The sequence below is a fragment of the Protopterus annectens genome, chromosome 1.part1, assembly GCF_019279795.1.
Source record: "Protopterus annectens isolate FY-2018-M chromosome 1.part1, PAN1.0, whole genome shotgun sequence".
Lineage (NCBI taxonomy): Eukaryota > Metazoa > Chordata > Ceratodontiformes > Protopteridae > Protopterus > Protopterus annectens.
Window position 1 is genome coordinate 670,210,164 of NC_056726.1, and position 25,443 is coordinate 670,235,606.

The 25,443-nt window shown below is 39.2% G+C and overlaps 2 protein-coding genes across 2 annotated transcripts in view; both read right to left on the reverse strand.

Annotated features, from left to right (window-relative positions):
• The window catches only part of IL11RA (interleukin 11 receptor subunit alpha), a gene marked incomplete in the record, with an annotated part of 3,068,236 nt that overhangs the window by 187,325 nt on the left and 2,855,468 nt on the right, over window positions 1–25,443 (reverse strand).
• Window positions 17,989–20,707, reverse strand: LOC122806841 (hemoglobin subunit beta-3-like). The gene is made up of 3 exons (XM_044077596.1): window positions 20,552–20,707; window positions 19,980–20,229; window positions 17,989–18,145 (listed from the first exon to the last, which is right to left on the reverse strand). The coding sequence occupies exons 1-3, from the start codon at window positions 20,644–20,646 to the stop codon at window positions 18,032–18,034; spliced, it is 459 nt and encodes a 152-aa protein (XP_043933531.1). The 5' UTR covers window positions 20,647–20,707; the 3' UTR covers window positions 17,989–18,031.

Here is a 25,443-nt window from a genome sequence, read left to right on the forward strand (position 1 = left end):
GGGGTTTTCGGGTTTCCTTGAAGCCCGGGGGTTTGCAACCCATCTTGTGACATATGGGTTTACATTTAAGCTGGTGAATTTGTCTATGATGCCCGAGTGGGGTATTGTGTCAAAGGCTTTTGCAAGGTCAAGGTAGGCTGTGTGAACTGCCTTACCCTCATCAATGGCCTTAGTGACTGTTTCAAAAAAGTCGACCAAGTTCAGAAGGCAGGATCTGCCCTTGACAAAGCCAAATTGGGTAGGATCCAATGTCTGTAGGTCCCCAATGTCTTTGTTTATGAGTTCCATAATGATCCTCTCCATAGCTTTGCAGACCAGGCTCGTCAGGCTTATGGGGTGGTAATTTCCAGGGTCCGTAGAAGCACCGCCTTTGTGAAGTGGGACCACTGTTGCCGTGCGCCACTCTTTGGGTACGAATCCTGTGGTAAGGCTAAGATTAAACAGCAGCCTTATGTGTGGGTTTAGTTCCTCTTGAGTTCATGTAGCACACAGCCGGGACACCATCCGGTCCCATTGATGCTGTGTTTTTAGCTTTAGAGAGGGCGGCTCTCACCTGGGCATCTGAGATGTTAGGGAGGCTACACTCTGCTGGGATAGTTATTTCTCCTTTGTGGGGAGGGAGGAGAAATTTGCACTGAACCTGTCTGCCAGAATGTTGGCAATGTCAGTGGGTTCAGTGTATTTTGTGTCATTTTGGACTAACTCTGAGCATATCTGGGAGTTTCCACCCAGGTTTCTAACATAGGTAAAGAAGGCCTTGTGATTGTCTTTTGTGTCATTTGCGATTTTTCTCTCAAAGTTGGCCTTGGATGATTTTATGAGTGATCGTAGTTTTTGCTAGTACTGATCAGAGATGCCTTACCTTTTAGGATTTTGCTCTGTCGTAGTAGCTTCCTCCTTCTGTTGTAAAGTTTGTTTATGGCTGGGGTCCACCAGACCGGTCGCCTGGCTTTCGGGGAATGGGTCTTGGTTTTATTTGGGATTGCATGATCCATGCATTCTTGAAGGTGCCCATAGAAGGCATTTGCAAAGGATTCAGCAGTGTGGGTTGTGGTTTCCACTGGCCCAGGCGCCTTGGAAGCTACCACTTCAGTCTTAAGACGTGTGAAGTTTGCTTTTGAGAAGTTCTTCACTGTGCTCTTTCGTGCAGGGGTGGGGCGGGATGTGGATTTCCAGTGAGATTAATTTATGGTCTGATCTTACCAAAGAGGGATGTACTTCCGGTGTGGAGCATTTTGTCCCCATGTTTGTGATGATCAGGTCTAGTATATTGTCTCCTCTTGTGGGAATGGTGACTAGTTGTTCCATTGCATTTGAGTTTATGAATTCTAAGAACCTTTGGGCTAGAGTGTTGGGGCTTGAGTAATGTTCCCAGTCTATGTTTGGGTAGTTGAAGTCTCCCAAAATGATGGTATTTGGAGAGACATTCATACTCTCCAGTGTCTTCAGGAAGGCTGTGTGGGGTTCCTGAGTTTGAGAGGGTGGTCTGTAGCATGCTACAAACTGTAAGGCAGTTTTGCCTATGGTTAGTTGCACCTGGATAGTCTCCGATGCTTCGTGCATTGCCACTAACCTGGAGGTGTGGGTATCTTTGATGAAAATGGATACTCCCCCTCCTTTTGTGGTTCTGTCCAAGTTTTGGGGCCGGAAAGCATGATATGAGGTAAAACCTGATAGTGCTGGCATGCTCTCAGGAGCCTTGAACCAGGTTTCAGTCACTGCACAGACATCGATGTTCTTCATACTGAGGAGGGCTTCGAGGGCGTGCATCTTGAGGTTTAGACTTCTGGCATTGAGCAGCATTACCCTTAGTTTTTTTCCACTTGCGTTTTCTAGGGAGGTAGGTTTGTCATTTGAGCCTTGCCTAAAAAAGGCACTATGGGGGTGGCAAGAGCCTTGGCCAATATCCGGAAGCCCAGGGGTGACAGGTGCAAACCATCCCTTGCGAAGCAGCGTGGCTTGTCAAGCATGTCATCCCAAGCAGACAGACACTGGATCCCCTTAGAATGACACCAGTAATTAAGCCAATTGTTAAAACTGATCATTTTGTCTTTGTACTGCTCAGGGTCAGGGTCATACCGGCCTGGGCTACATAATCAGAGAGCTCCTCTAGGTCTCTTTTCATGTAGTCCAGGGAGGTACGTCTCAGGTCGTTCACACCTGCATGTACAATGACTGAGTCATATTTGTACTTGATGTGGAGTGACCTGAGTGCTTGTGTTATGTGGCGGATTCTAGCTCCCGACAGGCAGCTTACTGTGACCCTCTCCTTGTTCAGTCTGGTGAGCGGGATGTCAGTGTGCCTGACTATGGACTCACCTATTACAAGTGTGTCTGGCATGTTGTTTGGCCTTAAGGGCTGTGACTGTTTAGCACACTGACTTTGTGAACTATGTGTTGCATTTGCTATGTCTTGAGGTGGTGGTTTCATGGGTGTCTGCTTTGGAGGCCTCTATTGTTTTGGTAGATTTTTAATCAGCGCCTCCGAGTATGTTTTTGTGTGTTTATGTGTTTGGTTTGCAGTTGTGATAGTTCTATGTGAGACTAGGTTTGTGGTGTGCGTGGTTACCTTCTCCTCCTGACTGGTCTTGCCAGTACTGAATTGAGAGAGCTCAGCCTCCAGTTTGGCTATATAGTTGCATCTCTCACATATGTTTGTATTTGTTGGGAGGAGGAGAGGGTTGTCTGTGTACATGAGGCAATTGTAACATTGCCTCAAGATTCCCAGATTCACCAGCTGAACAGGAGAGGACGCTAGCAACTGACCCTTCGACATGCTAGAAATAGTGAAAAAGATTGCTGTGTAACTGATGTCAGAAAGGACCTATAGGGAAATGAATCATTGACAACGGCCTCATTCTTAACCCAAAAAAGACCAAGATCCTGCTATTTCACCCCTCACAAAATACCAGCCTTACCGCCACTTTCAGTATTCACTCTAAAAATGGTACAGTTATCACATCCGAATCCCACACAAAACTATTAGGTGTCAGCATTGATAACAAGTTAAAGTTTGATATCCATATTAATCTAGCTATTAAAAGCACTCACAGAAAGCTAGGTAGTCTCTACTAACACAAATCCTTCCTGACCCATACTGCTAGGACCACAAATGCTCACACTCATTTGCTCTCACCATTACTTTATGCATCCCCAATCCTAACAAATCTATCCAAAACAGCAACCAGCAAACTGCCAACCTGCTATAATCAAATAGCCAAATTTGCTAATAACTCATCTTTTAGAACCCATCACTGTCATAACCTAAAACAATTGGACTGGCTATGAACTGCCAAATTTATTAATCTACAATCAACTTATCATCACTTATAAGCTGCTCTCCCACCCAAATAAAACACCAGCTTTAATCAACCTAATTCAACAATATACCTGTCCTAGGCAACTCTGCTCCACAGCAAAGTTACTATGAACAGTTACTAGATCCCACAACCACGCCAGTGACTCCCTCTACTCATCTTACATATCCAAAATTTGGAGCTCTATGCCTTCATCCATTACCCTGGAATCTTCTCTACCCAAATTTAAAAAAATCTATCAAAAGCCATCTCAGCAACAAATGGTTATGTCCCTGCTCCACACCAGATTAACTTCAGTCCTACTCCACTCCTGCAGTAACTCTTGCCTTAAACACACAATCTCCTGATAGGACTGCACAGTCTTATCAATATCACATCCAGATGCATGATGTGACTCTAGCTATTTAACAAATTTTAATATTGTTTGTATATGTGTTGATCATTCTATATGTCTTTGTCAAGGAATTAATAATGTGTGCTTATCTATATGGTGTGGTTGTATATACTAGAAACATGTTAAAATATTTTGTTTGAATGTCTTGCATATGTGTTTCTTTGGAGCTTTTCTAACCGGACCTCCACTGAAACTGACATGTATCCAGTTGGACTATCCCGGTTAACAACTGTAAAATAACAAAAAATAAAATAAATAGCTGATAAGGGTGGTTTGTAGCATGTGGTACTACCATATAGTCTGGGCAGAGGGGGGTATAACCGGAGAACCTGTGCCAGTCTTCCCCAGGAGTGTCTGTGTGTCTGTATATAAATTAATTGTGTGTGTGTGCAGCTACTTGGGCAGGGACATGATGCACTGGTTGGACAGAGAGGTTGCTGGAGACTTTGGCTTGACCACTCAGCTGAGATCTTAACCCTATAGCTCTACAAGTGGTGAGTCTTATTGAGACTCTTGGGACAGAGGGAGAAACCAGTCCCAGACTGATTGTGATCTCTGAGTGCTCTTAAAGGAAATTGTAGTTTATTGTGTCGGTATCTATCATCCTCCCAATGTGCATGTCCCTCACTGGTGAGGACTGAAGCTCCTTGATTACTGGGCCAGTGCACAGGCATCACAGATGTATTTAAGGCAAGAAGAAATTAACCTAGAACATACATGTGTTTATCCTCTGAACATTTTTAAAATGTTTAGTGAGCCTTTTTAAGAAGGTGCAGCTAGTGGAGCCATACATATTACCATCACCACAACCCCAATGTGGGGCTTTGGGAGTTAAATATGAAAATGAAATATCCTTGATCTGACTGTTGTCCCATCTCACACTGCACTATACTTTCCCAGCCATCTCATTACACTTAAGTGCTCAAATACCAAAAAGCACCATCTTAATTCAAAACCAGTATCAATGCACCTTATTCCATCCATAGCTCCAAAATACTCCTCTTTCAATACACAGCTGTCTATTCCTTAAGTTCATCCTACAGCACCACAGATTTTTAATGTAGTCAAGTCACTGTCAAATCCAGCAAATCAGTTTGACAAAAGAGGTTAACTTGTCATGGATTAAGCACCCAGTTTAAACCACAACTCAATGCCAGTTAAGTTGGCAACACACAATAGCAAGAACGGTTTGCATTCCAGCAGCAAAATACTGAAAAAATCTTACTTTAGGCAATATTTGAGTTTTGTGTTTTATTATTGAAAAGAAATTATACAATATACACATTTGCAGCTTTTATTTCTTCATAATTTAGAGGTGCTTTGACATTTCCACCTTGCTTCTCCCCAATGAAATCCAGCAGATTTTCAAAGATCATCTGAAAAAAAAAATAGTTGAAGTTAAAACTTAAACTAGCTAGGATTTCTGCATGCCTAATAAAGTAACCATCTAGTTCGGGGAACACACTTGGGATAAGAAACCCTTTTTTTTTACATGTGTACAACAGTTACAATTGCAGGAGTGATGAAGCATCCCATCTGGAGAAATGTTACTGTTATTAACCAAGCGCAATGGCCCAAATATGTAATCATCCCCTTTATTAGTACTCTAGGGCTGGGAAGAGTATAGCCTTGTTTTGAATTATATTTGGTTGTAATGCTTACCTTCTTGGTAGGCTATCCCAAACAATGCTATGTGCAGATATGGCATACATGAGCTACATCACTAATTAAAAGGGTATAAACCTACTAGGTAGTAGGGTTAAACAAACCCAGGAAAGAGCCAAAGGTATGCTATTTACATCTGAAAGGGACTTGACTAATGTTCCAAGTAGACAAAAGGGAAAAAGTTTGTAAGTGGAGGAGTAAAGGCACTTTGCATTTACTATCACATATGGCTTTTAACAGTTGCTTGGGCATCCTGTACTGCCAAAAGCCACAGTTTATCTATTCTGAAGACTATTAATTATTGTTCAGGTTGTATGTGATTTTGATATTTTGATTCAACCAGATACCCAAATGCAAATTTGGGCAAGAATACTGCATATGCACTATATATTCAGGTATATCGGACACCTCATTTGTAAGGTGTCTCATCTCAGTATTACAGCTGATGAAAAGTTCATGCTTCAGATATTTACCTCTTCAGGAAAAACATGTAGTGTAACTTGTTCAAGGCAACAACTTTCCCAATATTTATTCACACCAAGTGAATAGTTATTGTTTCATGGAAGCTGCCAATGATTTAATGCAGTTACTCAGCAGCACCCTAAACTCACCCCAATCTCACCATTTGTTTAAAATAAAGGACAAGTTAGAAATGCCCTGCAGGGGTCCTACTCAGTTTAAAAAGGACCCCATGATTAATAATATTAGTGCCTTTCAAATTGAGACGTCACCGTTTTCAATATTTGATCACTTACCTGAGCAAGAAATAAAGACATCTAATGAACAAGTAGCTACATAAATGACATAGCAGGAGAACTGACAGTTTAGCTCAGTTCTGTCTAGTAAATATCAGCTATAAAACTATAAGCATTAGTGACCTTTCAGGGTTAATGTGCTGGAGAAAAGGCAGTCTTCAGGACCTATGAGAAGAGGAAAAACCTGTATGGTTTACACAGGGGAAAAATATAGATTCTTGATGATTCATGCAGACAGACGTGTGGTAGCTATAACAGCGCACAGTTATGAAGTCATGCATGTTCTACCCAAAAGACTAGCAATGTTCAAAAGCAGACATGCATCTAACATCTGTAGTGTTAGAAAACAATCTGGTTTTACCATTGTAATGTTTGTTACAATATTGCTAAATGGAAATTAAAATACAGCCAGTTGTAGGACACAGATGCAGCCTGTCTGATTTTACAATTTTTGCTCTTTGTGCCCCAAAATATACCTTATACTACCAACAGTTCCTTTGAGTTCCATTTGAGGGTCTCTGCAAATAGGTCTTCTGTCCATATTGTGAATACAAAATAGTAAAAAAACATCATTTGTGTCAAGTGTGATATGAACAGTAAGCACTTGGATACACCAAACCTGAGCTACAGGTGCCCCACTGTATGAAATTCTCAAGTTTATTTACTTATTTTGGGGGACACGAGTCTGCCTCAAGAAAGCTGGTACAGCTGTGTAGAATGAATGCAAGTCCCTTTCAGATGAGAAGACTGAATTGGTAATTTTACTTACAAAGCCTTGTTCTTTTCATTTCCAATCCTGCTATTTTCAGGACCACTGCTATGGCAGGCCATCATGATGGTAATCCTAAAGCTTCCTTCCAACAGCAAGTTTACTGCAAAATGAAAGGGTTTAAGATCAAGCATACTACCCCTGTAACTCCTATCTACTCAAAGATTATGGGCGTAAGTAATTTGTAATCAATATATCCTCCCATACACTTTCCTTCCATCACCTGGACTGCTTTAGCCTAGGAAATAGAACATTGCCTTACAATTTAGGACAATGTGCTTTGCCAGATATGATCATAAAACAGTCAGTGTCCTGGATCATTGAGATTGGGTTTGTTACACCACTGGGAATACCAGAAAGGCTTAATGAAGTATTCGGTAGAATGGTGTGAGCTCATAGGTAATTACTTGGCTTGTAGTTAAGAGAACCATTGAGAAGCCTATCTGAAATTACCCCTAGTTACACACCAAACTTACTGATGTTTTACCAACAAGAATCGTGGTCTGAAACTATGGAGAAAAGGCTTATATCTGTAGAGGCCCTTACAAAGTGGGAATTTCATCAGGGATACTCCATCTACCCTTGAGAATGAACATAAACCGATTAGATTGCAGAACCCTTTATAGTACACAAGAAAAAAACTCTTACATTATCAGCAGTAATACAGCTTTTTTGTATACAAGTTTATGTACCCAGTTCCTACAAGGTTGCACTTTGTCTACGCACATACCTCTAGAGGTATTCATGCAATTACCTATACATTAGGACATCACTATGCTTTTAGAAGCATGATAACCCTAGTAGCTCAAGACAGATGCTATGAGTTGTAATGCTGCTTCCTGTAGTCAAAATCTTTCAGGCTGCATTTGCTTATGTAGATGCTAAAAGCAGAGTATCCAGACTAACTGGGCACAGCTGAGAAATCGGGCTTGATGACACATTCATCAAGAAGACTACATATATGCCTAGTAGCTATTTAATCTACATAAGTTTTACAGAGGATGAAAAATGAAAGACTATACCATAGAGATGCTATAAAGTGTCCAGCAAGGAAAGTAACAGTAAATGAAGGCAAAGCTGTCCCAAGAGAAGCACTAACAAAGGAATGTGGGTAACGCTTAACTATGGTCACACATTTCAAGTTAAGAAAGACTGCAGAGCTCTTAGTTTTACTGTGGAATTCTGTTTTTAAGTTTGTGCTTTAACCTTCCTCCTTCTTGGTTCAATACCACTGAACATACAGTTGGCATTGCAATCATAAAGTAAACAATATTTTTATCCCAAAGCCCTTCACTTCTACTTTAAGCTTTGCAGCATGCTTCTTGGCTAAAAGATTAATGGTCCGCTTTAACTCATTACATCTGAGAGACACCTCCAGGTGCATCTGCAGTTGCTTTCTATTGATGACTCTAGGTGTCAAATATTGCTTGTTCATATTTGCATCAATAATTCCTAAACCATGCCATCCACAAGTTTTTAAAATATTTCATCTTAAAGCTTACATAATGGCAAACGCAACTGCATTAATATTTGACCTCTGTCTAGTAAAGGTAAAGAGATACTGTTGTTTATCATATTAATGTATATAGATATACATTTTCACATTTTCTAAATATTTCAACAAGCAAGTAACACAGCAAAACTCCTTAGCCTCATATGAAAGCTCTCAGATATATAAATAAAATGTTGCTAATAGTGTGTGTGCAACTTGAGTGGATACTGAGGTATTGTAAGTTGTTTGCAAAATATTACAAATGTAAGTTAGTATTTACTGTGACTTATAGAATTCGGTTTAAGTCCTAGCACTTAACAAATACTGCCACTCTAAAAATAGTTTGCCATTTATACTTCTTTCATAACCCATATGTTTCCAAAGATATGAACATTTGTTTCAAATGTGAGGGCATAATTTGATTCTATCAAAAGGCTTATGCTTGACCTATTGGAAGTCAAAGTGCAAACTTCCTCAGATCCATTGGAGTGAATGAGTTAATACATCCATGTTGTTAAACTATAACATATCATTCAAGGCTGAGGAAACTTTCTTTCCATTGTCTCAAACTTCAGGTAAACATGCAATTTCTGCAACAGAAGAAGTCAGTTACACACTGCAGCTGTTTGAAATTTTTTAAAGTAGCTCATAGTGGGATGCTGTTTTTTGAACATTCTGAAAAAGAGAGAAAAAAGTCACAACTGAACTGCATATATAAACAAATGTCCCATTTTGACATCCTCACCTTATACAGTTTTATCTCAGATGAGAATTACAGTAAACAGTGAAACATAATTTAAGAACCATAAAGTACCCATTTCAGAGCGTGCCAGCAAAAGGCCACTCAATCTGCTGTTATAATCCAACAATAACTACACAAAAATATGGGCCCTTTGGCAACTGGATACATTTCACGTGTCTGATTGTGATTAAAATAACCTCAGTGAAGTATTCCAATTTACTTCACATAATCTATATTTGTCCTGCAAAGACAGACTAATGGGATTTTAATTAGCAATCATGGTCAGTCATTATGCATCCACAAACACCCCCAAAATAACAATTATAGCTACACTGATAACTGCATCCTTCTTAGATACCTGTGTAAATAAAATAATAATAATAACAATGGCCAAAGTTTCATATTTAAAATTTGTTTCACAGAAACACACAGTAGCCAAAATATTCCAATTCAATTTAAACACGAACACTTTCAAAACAGTCCTTTAAAAATGACTAGACAATTTGAGTATATGGTACTTTCATCCACAGATGTCCCCACAACCCCATCAACAGCTACAGGGAGTATGTTTACTGTATACACCTTTTAATGTTATGAAGAAATAAATTACAAGTACTTTAATGGTAGCTTTGGAGGAACTACATGAAATTATATAAACGTCTCTAGTCTCATACCATAAGATCCAGCTATAAGTAGTACAGTTTAAATACATCTTTTATGAAACCAATACAAATATTAATCACCTATGTCAATCTGCACAATCTCTACAGAAGCAAAAGTCATTTGAATTTTTTCACAGAGAAGTATTACTACTGCAAATTGTTACTGCCAAACAACTCTGCATACAGTGTTTCATCTACAAGTACAGTGTTTGCTGCCTTTGAATAAATTGTCTGTTACAAAATGGTGTGCTGGTGATATTGCCATACCATTTCCTGAAGTAGATCAGCTATTAAATAGGGAATGTATGGCAAACAATGAAAACAGGTTCATAGTTATCAGCATGCAGTCCTGGAGACCATTAAGGAGCCTATCCTAAACTTGCAATACTCCAAAGCGCTATCTGGTTGAGTGCCTTCCTCAAGGTCTCACAACAGGTAAAAGGTGGTGGAAAGATTCAATTCCTGCACCCTTGCCTCAGAAACCATATTTTTAACATGTTAGAACATCAGTCATCTGTGCTAACTGCCAAAGTATCAATTTTTTACTAAATGTTGAATTTTGTTTTACAGTTGGGAATGACAAAATGAGTACATAATGGTTATGAAAACCAGGAGGATCTGATCATCACTCCAGTTAAAGCAGACTATATGACCTGACAGATGCCAACCCCTTTGCAATTGCTGAAAGCTATAAAGAAGGTACAGTAAAAATATATTAATAAATGCTATATGTTTAACAATACTGGCCAATTAAAGATAAATTAATTGAGTGCTGGGTTTTATTCAACAACCCACTTGTCATATAAACATTACTGTATACAACATTTTAGTGCGGCTTAATGCTTAGAAGCTATGGGCACTGCCTGTGCCAATAGCTACATCAATCTATCACTGGCCATTTGGGAAATCCAATATATTCTCTCCAATAACAGATACGGTACCGCCATTGGATGGTATACACGGTTTGTGGATGATATTTTTCTGCTTGGCAAGACACTGAACAGTCTTTATTGGAATTTTTGCAATCCATTAATGATGTGAATGAGTTCCTCAAATTCACTTATAAGTATTCTTCCACATTGATTGAATTCTTAGACGGTGAAATTAGCAAAGATGCTTTACACTCTGTCTACTAGTGTGTTTAGAAAGAGTGTTAGAAGGAATAATATATTACATAACAGTATACATCCTAATCACACTAAATTTCATGAGCTTCTTGGACAAACTTCATGATACAGTTACATAGTGATGATGCTAAACTGATAATGGCTTTGGCTTCATTGAAGGAAGAATTTAGATGTAGAGGTTATAAAAGTGATGTCATTGATGCTCAGATATCCGATGCTTGGAAGGACCGGAGGGGCAGGAGTAAACCCTACTTTAATTGTACCTTGACTCGATCATCGAAAGGCTATATGATGCTGATAATCAGGGTCGCACTAATAGTAGTAACACAAAGGTTAGAATGCTTTTGACTTTTGCAAGCAATACTGGCATGGTATGTGAGGTCATTAGCATGAATTGGGACATCATATTAATTTTACTAGAATTAAAAGGAGTGATTGGGAATAAACCCGGCTTTCATTTTAGAAATAATAAATCCCTTAAAACTCAGCTGTGCTACAGACTTTTGAACCCTGTGACCCAGGTTCTATCTGATAGAAAGGGTACATATGCCTGAAGAAGGTGTATGGCATTTGTGTGTATACATGGTGGGGGTTACTTTTTACATCCACAACTTGGGTTCAAGATTGACACCAGTTTCTATGCGGATTGTTATACTAAGAATTTGGTATACTTTTGTTTCTGTACACTATATTTTTATATTACATAGGCAAGACTAACAGAGCCTTCAAAGATAAGATTCTGGAACATCTTAGAGATATTAGAAATGCCAAAACGACTAATGCTATGGCAATACATGTGGCTAATGAAGGCTCTAAGTTTAAGTTCTTTGCTTTAGAACTTCTACATGTTCGTATCAGAGGTGGTGATCTCAAGAATAAGTCAGAAGCATTAGAACAAAAATGGATTTTACAGCTTCAAGCTGCCAGGATTAAATAGTAGGATCTGTTTAAAACATTTTCTCAAAGCTAGAGCTTTGAAACATTGCTAAGCTTTTTCATTTAATATATTTTAATCATTTTTTTATGTATTTTCTGTACATTTTCTATATATGTGTTTATACAGACTTTATATATGCTTATTTTTATATATAGATTTTACTTATTACTATGTCGTAAGGCTGCATCTCCGCTTGATTTTAGATATTGTATATATATTTTTAGGTGAACAGTGCCTTAGTGCATCTTAGATCCATGTAATTTGTGCAGATTTAAATTGGTTAATTACAACCTTCTTTTCATTGGTTGTTTTACATTCAAATACCTTGCTTGTATTAAAGGATTACTGTGCTTGGAGCTTACGTGTTTGTTTACTTCTATACTTATTTTTGCTTTTGTGCATTACTTTATCGAGAGTGAGGTATTCTATGGATACCTACATCTCATTTTCATCTTCCTATGTCTTCTGACATGGATAGCCATCCTTTATTATAGGTCTGACCCCCTTGTATAGGATCAACATAGCCATGTCATGAACAAATGGAAAAACTATGCAGAGTAATGAATCAGGCCCCGGCAGCCATACCAATATCCCATTACTTAGCTCTCATCACATTTACCATTAGCTCTATTCAAAATGTACATATTTCCTACTTTACTTTTACAATAATCAGCCACTTGGATTTCATTTAAAACTTATTTCAAAATTTACTTAAAGAAACACAGCCATTTCCTAAATAAAACACACACACAGAGCTAGCATTAAAAACAAACTTCTCTTCCCTGAAAGTCACATTTAGTGAAAATTTATCAGGCAGCCTGTCAAGTTAAGAGACACATGGTGCTCGTGACAATTAGTGTCTATATGTTGAGTTCAGGATTTCAAAAGACAAATGTGTAATGCATTTGGAAATAACCCCATACAGCCCACTGAACCCAAGTGTCCCTTTTCTGTAGCAGCCCAGAACTGTTTATGAAGTAAGTTGGCAGTCACCTTGAAGATAAGGGAATGCTGAGGGAATCAAACCTTGTACTACAGGAAGCAGCTCTTAACAGCTTTACTAGTCTGCACTAAGAACCCAAACACAATGAATTTCACAGCTGTTTGCATGCAAAAAATAAAACTGAAAATGCATTCATAGTTAAAGTACTAAACATTTACCCAGTGATTTACTAAAAAGGAAAAAAGTAGTAATTAAAGCAGATAGTGTGGAACATTACTCATACTTAAAATACAGGGTTTTTGTCCAAATGAGACATGTAACTACATATCCCCTCTAAACTAGACTATTTTATACACACTTCATTGGCACCGCATCTAAAATCAATTCAGCACACTCCCCTTCGCTGCTGCATTTGATCCTTCATACAATGCTGTTTTCTACTTCATGTCCCATTTGCTTTCATGAGAAACCAAGAGTTGCTTCATAAGAAATTGCCTGACTATTTCAAATCAGATGTGCACTGCAGCAACTTCCCAAAAGTCTGCTAGCTTCAGCCTCATTGGTTCAAAGCCAAGACTGGTGCCAGCTCTGGGTGCAAGAGAATGTACGGAGCATAAATTGGTGTGGACAAAATTGTTTTCCAGTGGCTATAACTAATGGACTTTTTAACCTAATTCTGAATGGCTGTGGCCAAGGACCCCAGACACAATGGGAAACAGGTCCCCTAGTGCTGAATCCAGCCCTTCCCAGTGGGTCTTGTTGATGAGAGAATCTTGGAGTTTATGGCCAACTGCAGGCAGGGGGTAAAAAGAACAAGATGGGCTGCCTAACAGACCAATCATAAATCTGACCCAGTGTGTCAATACCTTGAGGAAATTTTTTTAAATATCACTAGATAGTACAGAAGTTTCTGCATATTCAAAGACAGAAACTGTGTAAAATTCTTACTTTGAGAAAAAAAAGAATCCAAGGACATGGAGAAACATGTCATGAATCTAGACAGGAAGCTGGTACAACTTTCATAAGACAACAATATAGATTATAGCAGTCACCATACATTCATGGCAAGCTGTCATTGACTTTTGCTTTATAAACAAGGCAACAGGTGAATGTGACAGGGATGCTACAGCCTACCTGGACATCAGCAAAGCTTTTGAGGAGGTTCCACAAAGCAAGTAAATCTGAAGGGGTTGGTGTAAAAGACTTAGAAGTGGGTAGCTGCAGTGGTGAAAGGAGCAATATTAGGAGACAGGAAAATTAATAGTGTAGTACTGTAGAGGTAATAACTATTTACCAATCATTATATGTATATTTATATATATAAGCACTTAAATGGAATTCCCAAATGTCATTTGGCTAGATGACAGGCATACAGCAATCCCTGCTATTAAGAAATATATCCCTACCCTGGCATTGTGCAATCTTGAAATTAGAGATTCTGTGCATATATATCTCAGAAGGGGGGGGGTGCCCATGGGGCTTGCCTCCTTGAATTAGACATCATGTTTGTGCTGGGAGCAGGTCCTACTTTTCCAGTACTGTTTTTTTTTTTTTTACATATATATGCACGAGCAGAATGATAGGTTATTAAAGTGGTTGGTTTGCAATAATGATTATCTTTTTTATAGATAAAATTTAGTTTACAAATTCATGAATTATAGCAAGATTGCTCTAGTGGTTCATATTCTACTTTGCATAAGACATTGGTATATAAACATGGAAAAACCCTTTTACTCAAGATTCTAATCTTTTACTGAGATTCCAGTTATCCTTCATTCCTTTAAACAAATATTTTCATTCTCTAGTGTTCAGAGGATTACTCCTTCCATTTGAATTGCTTCACCATTTGGTAGGTGTATTAAGGATAAATGGACTTTCATAAGAAAAATGAAAAGATATCCCCCACAAAGAAGTTTTAGAAAGGGAGACATCTTCATACAGCCTTGCTTAAATAAAGCATCTGGCAATTTCAGCAATCCATTCTCTAGAATTTGGGAGAGAAACATACCTACAAGGGTAACGAAGGCAAGATATCAGTGTTCATGGGATACTTAATATTGCAGTAGATAGTCTCCACATTGTATCCAGGGTGGTAGTGACAGATTCACTCATTGCTAAAACTATAGTACTCAGAAGGAAACTAAGAAAATGTAACAGTTTCACACCTTTAACTTCATAGAACATTCTTTCAGAGCAATGCGTCTTAAGTCTACTGCTCTAACAATTCACACATTTTATTTTTGCTAAGGCTGCCCTTTACTTTTTGGTCAGATTTCCCATTTTGTATTATACCCATTAGGCCCGGTCTTTCCTTTCCACTGAAATATTTTCATCTTAAATTATCTGGAACCTTCTTAATTGCAGGAAGACCCTATTTATTTGAACTTTTCCAAGTTCAAACGTTATATGATCAAACTGACTTGCTTGGAAGGTTAAAAATAGCTCTGTCCAGCACAGAACAGGAATTCCACTTTTCTACACTGAAGTGTACATCTCGTAATTGGAATAATTAAGTAGGGGGCATGTGAGGGGGGTGCAGGGGGCTTGTCCAACATATGAGGTTCAAAATTTTGAAGCTTTGGATATGAATATAGACCCACAAGATAAATAACATGGACAAGTCTACTATACGCTACCATGATACCCTTAGGGTTCTGTGCACCTGTGAGAAACTTACTAGGAATGTCATTTCTTCCACTGATATTCAGCCAACAGCTGCAGAGCTTGATTCAGCAACAGAACTGTAGGTATGGATGATATTAAGGCAATAAACTAATGCATTGGAAAAATAACTTCCAGAATGTGATGGCATTTTAATTTTGTCACCTAAAGCAATGCACAGCACATTCCATTGTCTTCACATAATTCAGAACACAGAGCTACCACTAAACTCACAAATCTTATCAAGGCAAGAGATCCGATGGCCAGAGTCAAGTAACCAAATCATAAATACAAGATGAAAACATCCAACAGAAGTTGTGGGATACATTTGGGGGTTTACACACGTGTCAATACACTTAAATAGGAGTATCTTATTTGTTCCTGTAGCACAAACTCTGTAGAAATGCAGTGCCATTCCTACTTCATTGGGGTAACATTTCCTCTTCCATCTGTAATAACCTTACCCGACATTAAGCCTTTGCCTTGACTACTAGGCCCAATAAGGAATGCATGCATTAAAACATGACAATTTTAAGGCTTGGGGGAAGTCTTCACATAGTTATTCAGCAAATCGTAGTAAGCAGCTAGACATGTGGTCCATAATGAGAGTAACAGTAATGGCCTAGAATATTTATATTCAGATGTTTGATGGTTTGTATGCCTGATTTTATGCTGGCTAGACCCTTTACTTGCTTTTGATCAGTTTATGTGAAATATGTGCAAAGGGTGATTGTGAGCTCTATCACCAACACAAGTGTGTAGAAGTGGGGGTTGGGGGCAAGGTACCTTCCTAGTAAGTGACAGGCAACAACTGGAATTAAGTCTCCTGCAAATAGAAATGGGGATCTACCTCAAGCCAGAAATATCCATTTCCCCAAGTCCATAACCCCCCAAAAGTGTACTTAAGACTTCACATTTAACCCAACTTCAACTAGATAGAAGCAAACAACCTAGATTTCTTGCCCATGTGGTGTACCCTAATCAGTGGATAACCTGACCTGCTAGAAACTTAAGAGCAAAAATGCACAAGACTGACTACCCTCTTCTACAGTGAAGCACTACTTCATTGCCTTTGTCATTTACCAAAACATTTGGACAATTATAGTCAAAGAACATCCTATGACCCATGCAATTATTTCATTTTAAAAGCAGGATAACCCCCAATAAAGCAAACCATAGCCAGCATCAACACTCATACTCCAGCTGTCCTAACCAAGGCTTTTCAATTTCAAGGGCCCAGACTTTACATGGAATACACATGAATTTGTTTTGTACTAAACAACCTAAAGACTGCACGTTTAAGAGTTGACACCAGTCCAGATATCCAGTCTCCTCTGCCTACCCACTAGAAAAGGAGACAGTGGTCTGGCATTCAAAAATTTGTTACCTATCCTTTAAGAGGGATGGCACAATCTACTAGTATACCAAATAGGAGAGCAGTTACTTTATTAGCTGAAGTTGTGGGCTCATCCCTCAAAGCACTGAAGCTGACTTGAGTAAGCACCTTCAAAGCCAAGCCCTCTTCCAGTCAAGACATAGCTTCAGTAATGCTCATCTTCCTGGGGTTCATACCTAGACTGAAAGGGTTACACTCATATGGGGTTTCCTCTAGGCTTCCATTAAGAGCCGCTTCATATCATGTAGTTGTCACCTTCACCCATATATAAAACATGGGTGGACATAGCTCTCAAGAGGCTATCCCAAAAACAAAACTTCCTTCTAGGAGCACAGGGACACCTACAATTTTCCCCTACCCATTTTGTCTAATGGCCTTTTACTGCCCATAATTCAGTGCCCATGGAAACTACCAGTAACCAAGTGGTGTCAGTCTGAGTCATTACTTCTCATTTACATTTTGAGAAGCAAAAGACCTAGCCTCACAAGGACCCCCCCCCCAAAGCTTCTTCAGCCCCATTGATAGGCAGAGGGGTGATCAAAGGATCCAGCCTTTCACCAGCCATTCCTATCAGCTCAACCATTGTTGATATTACAATAAGTCCTAAGCAGAGACAAGAGCAGTAAGCCATAGAAAGGTGGGAATTGCCTCTGGATATCCTTAATGAACCCTTGTTGGGTGGGTGGAGCCATATTAGTCACTCCAAACAGAGATGGCTTTTTGATAATTAAATATAAAACATAACCAGGCAACATCTCAGATCAATGTTCTATCTTGCACTATGTTTCCAAACATCTTCTTGCAATTAATGCTTAAGTGTCAATTGCCAGTATTTATGCAAGTCATCCAAACTGACTGGGAACTTCTTCCACAACTGTCTTACTGCACCATTTTCTTACTGCACCATTTTTTTCTTCAGTCTAGAGCAACTGAAAACCAAAACATTGCCACATGAACATGCACACCAGTTTAAGCTGCAAATCTGCATAGACCCTATATAAGTACTGAATAAAGCAGACTTGTCACAGCTCTTCTGCATCCCAAAGGGAGGTTTTAACACTGCTCACTTTGTGTACACAAGCCAGATGGGTGGGGCTTAAGACAATTAATCCTCAATTCAGACCAGGATTTGTTTTTGAAATGTTTTATTCAAACTGGAGTACATAGTGCATCAATATGCAGCTTTTATTTCTTCATATATTAGATCTGTCACTTTCTTAAAGGCTGCTTTGGCATCTGCACCTTGCTTCTCTCCAATAAGTGCCAACAGATTATCGAATATTATCTGAAACAAAAAGACAAAGTTAAAAACCAAGAACTATTTCACCAAGGTGAAGCTTCTCAAAGTGACAGTCTAGTTGAGAGAAGCATTACAGATACAATCCCAGTTCATACTAGCCTACATAACTTCCAATTATGTTAAGGCAAAGGTTGCAGTAGTAGTTACCTATAATCCCCAGAGCCAGAATAGGCGCAGGGGTTTATGCAGCAACCAACACTAAAGATTAATCTCAATATAGAGCTTTTTGCAGCCACCCTCATGTAGTATAATACACCATTTTTTTTTAGGGTGTCTACCACTCTACTTAACAAAAACTACTGCTTTGAGTCCTCGGCTGGAGTAATGAGAGAGACCCCTTCCACCCATAGTACCATTATTAATGTACTCCTAGTGATGCAATAGAAAGTTTCATATCCCCAACCCAGGAGAATACATGGAAGTTTACACCAGCATGTAAACCACTGCATGGCTGCAGCCATACCCTCTAGCACCCTGCACAGAAGTCCCAGTCAAAACCCTCTTATGATCATATCAAGCTTTACCATCAAGACAAAGCTTTGAGAAGTGTAATATTGAAATGCTTAAAAGCAAAAGCCAAAGACCAAATTGATCACCCAAGCTAAAGCTGTCAGTTTAAAACCTCAACAGCACTCTGCCAGTTCCTCTCAGTTTTATTCCACAAGATAATTACATGCTATCCAGTATCCACAAGACCAAATCTGGAAAAGAACCAGAAGCTACAAATACTGTAGGGACAATATCAATGGATGCATACTAAACAGCATAATTTAGCCACCCTACATTGCCTCCACATAGGTATGAAGTCAAGCAAAATAAAACACTACAACAGCAGTAAATTTGTCTGTTAGATCAAAGTAAAGCATTATTGACCTTTCAGTGCTAAAGTGATGATAGGACCAATGTACAGAAAGTCCTGCATTTTGCCATGGATCAAACTACATACATTGGAGCTAGATCTTACCAGAAGGCCATCATGCAAATGTTAGAGTGGCAACTGTAAGTTAACTCAGCCTGGGTTTAGAAACTATACACTCAGACAGGCATGTTCTGCATAAAGGGCTCTTAGAGATCCTGTGTGTTCACCTTACAAATTCAAAGGTGTAGGATTTGATTATGACCTCTGGTTATTGACTAAGGTAATAGCTGCAAGTGACATCTTAGTATAAGCCTGTATTTATATCACAGGAAAACACCACACTTACAAGCATATAGTTCACCAAAATTCTTTTTGGGTGGGTGGAGTAACAAAGACCCATTTGGTAGCCTTAAATTAAGCCTTTTCTCTGTTTTTGCCAAGAGAAGTGAACTAAAAGCCCGAGGGAGTTACTTTCACCATCATCCTCAAAACTACACAGCTATAAGATATTTAACTTGAACAGGTTTTACCTGCTAGAACACATACACAGGTAAGGGGAAGATCACAAGAGTGTAAGAGAGCAGTCCCACTACAAACATGGTGGGAAAGATAAACAAATTAAAGGTTTATACAAGAAATGGGGGGGCAGAATACATAACTAAATGCATCAGGAATATGGTAAAGTCAACCTATCAAATCCCAGCTTAAAGTGAAAGGACTTCTAAAGCCTGAATGATGCTCTGGTGGATGGAAAGAAGGGACTTCAGATTTTAATATGTTGAAAGATTTCAATCTAACAAATGCTAGCAAGCAGTTAGTATAGGCCTCTTCTCTGGAATCAGTTTAGGTGACTAATTTAAGCTTCATAAACCCTCTTTCTAGGAGGCAGAGTAACACCTAGTGACTATACTTGGAACCACAACCATCTTAAGGTGAAAGAGAAAGAAAATATTCACTTACCCCAAAGTCCTTCACATCTACTTTAAGCTCTGTAGCATGCTTCTTGGCTAATGGAGCAATAGTTTCTTTTAAAGCATCCACATTGTTTAAATGTGGCACCATATCATTCAAGGCTAAGAAAACTTTCTTCCCATGGGCTCGAACTTCAGCCAGGGCTGCAATCTCCTCAGCAGAAGCAGTCTCAGCAACAGACTGCAGCTGTGTAAAATTTTTAAAGTAGCTCACAGTATGATGGTGTTCTTTGAACATTCTGAAGGAGAGAAGAAAAAAGCCTCAGCTGCAGGACAAACCTGAAAAAGTCTACATTTTAGCATCCACACCTTATCCAATTTAATTATGTCATATAACTACTTCACATACAAGTTGCAGCTCAAGTTTTAAGCATTTGTACAGACTACATATAGACAGCAAATATTCACCTTAAAGCTGCCCACCTAAAGCACTTAATATTGAGGAAAACCTTGTCAAGAACAAGACAAACTATCATTTAACAGATATGGAAGCTCAAAAGAAGAAATAGAGAATATATTATATACCAAAATACTTTTGTATCTTAACACAAATGTCCTTACCTACTTAACACAACAGCACCATTATCCTCAACATCTGCATAAATCTTTTCCCAAACAGCACCAGCAGTCTGTGTATCCTCAGCTGAAAGAGCCATTATACCTAACACTTTAAGAAATAACTTTAAAAAAATTATCTTGCTATCAAAAGCTGCAATAACTTTACTAGCCTCTAGTTGCAGTTTTTATACAAGTGAGACTAGTGCATTTTCAGTGACTTGTGAGTTAGAACAGCACAGGCAAAGCCAATTTGATTATTAGATTGTAATTGACAGTGAGCAGAAGAAAGGAAGGAAGTGTAACCCTTTCAGTGCCAAACACATTATCACTTCTTATAGCCCTCTGTTATTGCTAGACCAGCCAGTGCTTATGCTGGTTTATTGTAATATTGTGTAGTTTAAGTATATAGAATTACACTGTTATACTCACTCATAGACTGTGTAAAATGTAAATAAATGTTTCTCTTGAACTAAAAGGCCATGAAAGACAAGGAAAGGAAAAAAGGAATGAAGTACAAATTCATATAAAAAGTGTGAGGACTGAGAGGAAGAAAAACATTAAAGTAGGAATGGAACAAGGATTCATCCAGCATTAGAAGGTAGGTTAACTGCCCTGCCAGTTAACATTAGTGGAAGCAGAAGAGCTGGTGGACTTAGGGCCCAGCAGACAGAATGAGAGAGAAAATGATGAGTGAAGCAGTGAATAAAGGAGTGAGGCAGGTGGGAAAGGGTTAGATCTGTTAAGGCCAGACTTATGGGTTGTTGATTGGTATAATGGTTAAGGTGTTTATCTCACAGCCACAAGGTACAGGGTTTCATTCTCACCATTGAAAGGGGAATTAGCTAGGCTTAACATGGTGTACAAGGTCAGCTAGCCTATTAATTACTTATGAATCTATAAACCTGTGAACCAGACTGAGAGATTCTAGACTTCAGGGTAGAGAAGGAATGAAACCTGATTAAGATTTGTCACAGCAATGTTAAAATTCTGGGCATGATTCTAACAATTTGTAAAAGGTGCCAGGTTAAAAACTGCAAACCAGGAGCCTTTGTGCCGCACTGTATTTAAAAAATGAAGGAAGGGTAAGTATTAAATGAGAAACACTGGTGTGGGGCTGTAGAAGTGTGGATTACACTGGAGAGGAGTTCAAAGATGAGACAGGTGACTGGGAGCAAACCAGTGGAATCAGTAAACTATGTAAATGGGTCAAGAATAAAGTACTTAGTACAGAATAAAGTACCCCCTCCACAAAGGCGGACCCTCCACAGAACTAACCAATTACCACCCCATAGCTATTGTCTCTCCACTCTCCAAAATACTAGAGAGATGCATACACTCTCAGGTCTCAGACTACTTCCTTACTAACAACCTCCTTTCCAGTACTCAGCATGGTTTCCGACCAAACCATAGCACCACCACTGCCTTACTCTCCTTTACTAACACTATCCTTCAGCATAAAAACAATGGCTATCTCTCCTCTGCTACTTTCCTAGACCTATCTAAAGCATTTGACATGGTCCCACACAAACAACTTATCTCTGTCCTCAATAACCTATCCTTCTCACAATCAGTCACCAACTGGTTTCAGAGTTACCTGTCTGACCACAAACAATCCGTTGTATGGCAGAATGACATATCTCCCCAACTACCTGTCTCCATAGGGGTTCCCCAAGGATCCATCCTTGGACCCCTACTCTTCTCTATTTACACCGATAATCTAGCCTCTGCCACAAAACATGGCACACTCATACAATACGCAGATGACTCAACCATCATCTGTTCAGCCCAGTCCCTACCAAAACTGCAAAAAGTCACACAGGAAGCCTTTTCCTCTGTTGAAACTTGGTTATCTGATGCCCAATTAATACTCAACCCAAACAAAACTAAACTAATCATCTTCCAACCCAACAAACATACTCAAAACAACTCTCACTTTAACATCACAGCAAAAGACAACACCACTATATACCCAACTGAACACACCAAATTGCCAGGAGTGGAAATAGACAATAAACTAAAATTTGACATTCACATATCCATGCCCATAAAAAAAGTCCACAAAAAACTAGGAACGTTATACAGAAATAAGCAATTTCTCACCAAAGCAGCAAAGATTTCAATAGCATTTTCCCAACTTATCTCCACCCTACTTTATGCCTCTCCAATATATACCAACCTAAGGCAATGTGATCTAAACAAGATAGAGACCTGCTACAACAAAATTGCCAAATTCGCCACAGGGTCATCCTACCGTAGTCACCACTGTCTCTTACTTGCTGAACTGGGCTGGCTTGAACTCCCTCACCTCCTTCAGTGATATCAACTCTCACTCACACACAAACTAGTAAACCATCCACTAAATGTCCCATCCCTCCAGAATCTACTCCAACCCTATCGCACCACCAGACCACTAAGATCCAGCAACAAAAATCACTTGCAGATCACTAAAGCCAATAACTCTGCTGGTGAATAGCCAAATTATGGAACTCCCTTCCACCCACAATTACCTCCATACCATCATGCACCCACTTCAAAACTTTACTAAAAGCGCACCTAAAAACATGCTGGCTATGTCCTTGCAACTCCCACTCTAATATCACCCACCCCATCCAACCACTACCTTTCTTTCCACTCCACTATCTACCTTGATTATAGCAAGCTCAGATGCTCATAAGCCTAGTACTTATTATACAGCAGGAACTTCTCATTGTAACATTTGTTAATGTCTGTTATGTACTTCACAGATAAAGATTCTAGTTGTCTACTGATGTACTATGTTCTTCATCTGTAAATATGTTGTAAGTAATTGCTATGTTAAATTGTTAATTGCTATGTAATCCAATGTAACTACTGTCTGTTTATTTTCACTGTGGAGCTTTTCTCCCCGGGCCTCCACTGAAAATGGACCTACGTCCAGTCGGACACTCCCGGTCAACAAATTTAAATAAAATAAAATAAATAAATAAAATAAACTTAGGCTATGCTTCACAACTCTCAAATTTTACCTACAGAGTTTGCAGCAAAGTAAAAAGGAAAAGGCACCAAATTAGGAACTCATTTTAAATGTTGGCACTATTATCTTAGAAATTCTCAAAATGATTTGCAATTTTAGGACGGATGGAACAAAACTTTGATAACCATATACATGAGTGTGTGAAGAAGGGGCAAAAAGGAAATATTTTCAGTGGGGTATGAGTAACTAAATTGGCAAAGGATAGGGACCCGAGAAGGTCAAAAGGAGAAGTGGAGAAGGGACAGAAGATGGAGATGAGGAAAAAGGTAACAAAGAGTGTAAGTGAAGCAAAGACTTAACTTTACTGGAGTTAGGAGACGGGATGAAGAAAGAGAAACTACAGCATGTTTAGGGATATAGATAAGTTCAGAAGGTGCAAAACTGGTCTGGCTGAGCAAAGATGAGAGAGGATAACAGAAGGCTGAAGAAACAGAGGTAGCTCATGAATACAATGCTTCAGTCTTCAAAAATGAATCCAAGGGGCAATAGCATTTTGTGATGAGGGGTGGAGGCCAACAGGGAGGCCAGCACAGTGAGACTAGTGAACAGATGCCAGGATAGTCGAGAAAGTTCAGATGGTCATGATTATCTTCATGCATGATGAAGAAGAAGGACCAGCTGAGCTGTATCCTACCCCATGGTACAAAGGGATGATACTCTTATGACACCCCAGATCATTCTTCGAGTACCATAAGGGCACCTTATATCATTCTTGTTTGATAAACATCATGGGCACTAAAGCAACCAGACTGGTGGATTTCAGTGATCTGCCCACACCAACTCACCAATCTTTGGGTCCATGCTGCAAGCAGTATTGATCAGTAGGTTGTACATGCATGGAAATGCACATGCATCACCCCAAGGCAATAGTTGTAGAGCTCACAGGACTGCTGCTGGTTGGTTGGGTTAGGACACACTCCCTGAAAGCAGAATGATGCTGCATCAGTGGCTTTTATTCCTTTAATAGGCCTTGATGTCAGTCTGGTTGAGACCAGGGAAGGCAAAGATGGGTCCAGCAGACTCTGTAAATGATGTCATGAGCTTCTTGGAGTTGATAGCCAACTTTAGGCTGGGGAATCAAATAAAAAGACCACATGGGCTACCCAATGGAGTCTTCACAAATCTGCCCAGTGAGTAAGTAAACAACTTGATGTATATTTTCAAAAGATATTTGGCTAGTACAGAAGCCTCTAAGAACTGTAAGACAGCAACTGTACTAGCCCTGTAAATGCCAAAGAAGAAAACCCACAGAACTACAGGCCTGTTAGCCTAACAGCATTGGCAGGAAAAGACATAACGAGAATCCTCAGGGAAACTTAATATAATTTTAAGAGGATAAGTATTTAAAGTACAGCAGCCAGCATGGGTTTATGGTGAGATGTCAGTGAATTCTGATGCAGTTTTATGCTTAACTTGATAGTTGTGGTTCAGTAACTACAGCCTGCCTGGACTTCAGTCAGGCTTTTGAATTGGTTCCACAAAAGAGACTAAAAGTAAAACTGAAGGAGTTGTGGTAAGCACAAAACTTAGGAACTGCATAGCTGCAGTACTGAATGCTCGAGCATTATTGTGAAATGAGTTAGGAAAGGGACTAGTGGAGTACTGCAGTGGTACGTCTTGAGTCCAACACTCTTCAATTTGTTTATCTCAGTCATACCTGTGGGACAACAGAGCAAGGACAGCCTCTTTGTGATTATGTAAACTTAGCAAAGAGGCTGTCCTTGTTCTGCTGTCCCTCAGGTATGACTGAGATAAACACATTGAAGAGTGCAGCAGAGCAAGGACAGCCTCTTTGCTGATTATGTAAATGTAGCTATAGCAGCAAAGGATGATAAAGAGTTTAGTAAAGGACTTAAATGTTAGAGCAACAACAGAAAAGGCT

Bases quoted from the DNA above. Each gene is read 5' to 3' on its own strand.
- LOC122806841 (XM_044077596.1), bottom strand. From the start codon at position 20,646: ATGGCTCTTTCAGCTGAGGATACACAGACTGCTGGTGCTGTTTGGGAA. The intron at 20,230-20,551 runs GTAAGGACATTT...TCTCTCCTTCAG, and splicing joins GGTGCTGTTGTGTTAAGTAG to AATGTTCAAAGAACACCATC. The intron at 18,146-19,979 runs GTAAGTGAATAT...TTTTTGTTTCAG, and splicing joins TAGATGTGAAGGACTTTGGG to ATAATATTCGATAATCTGTT.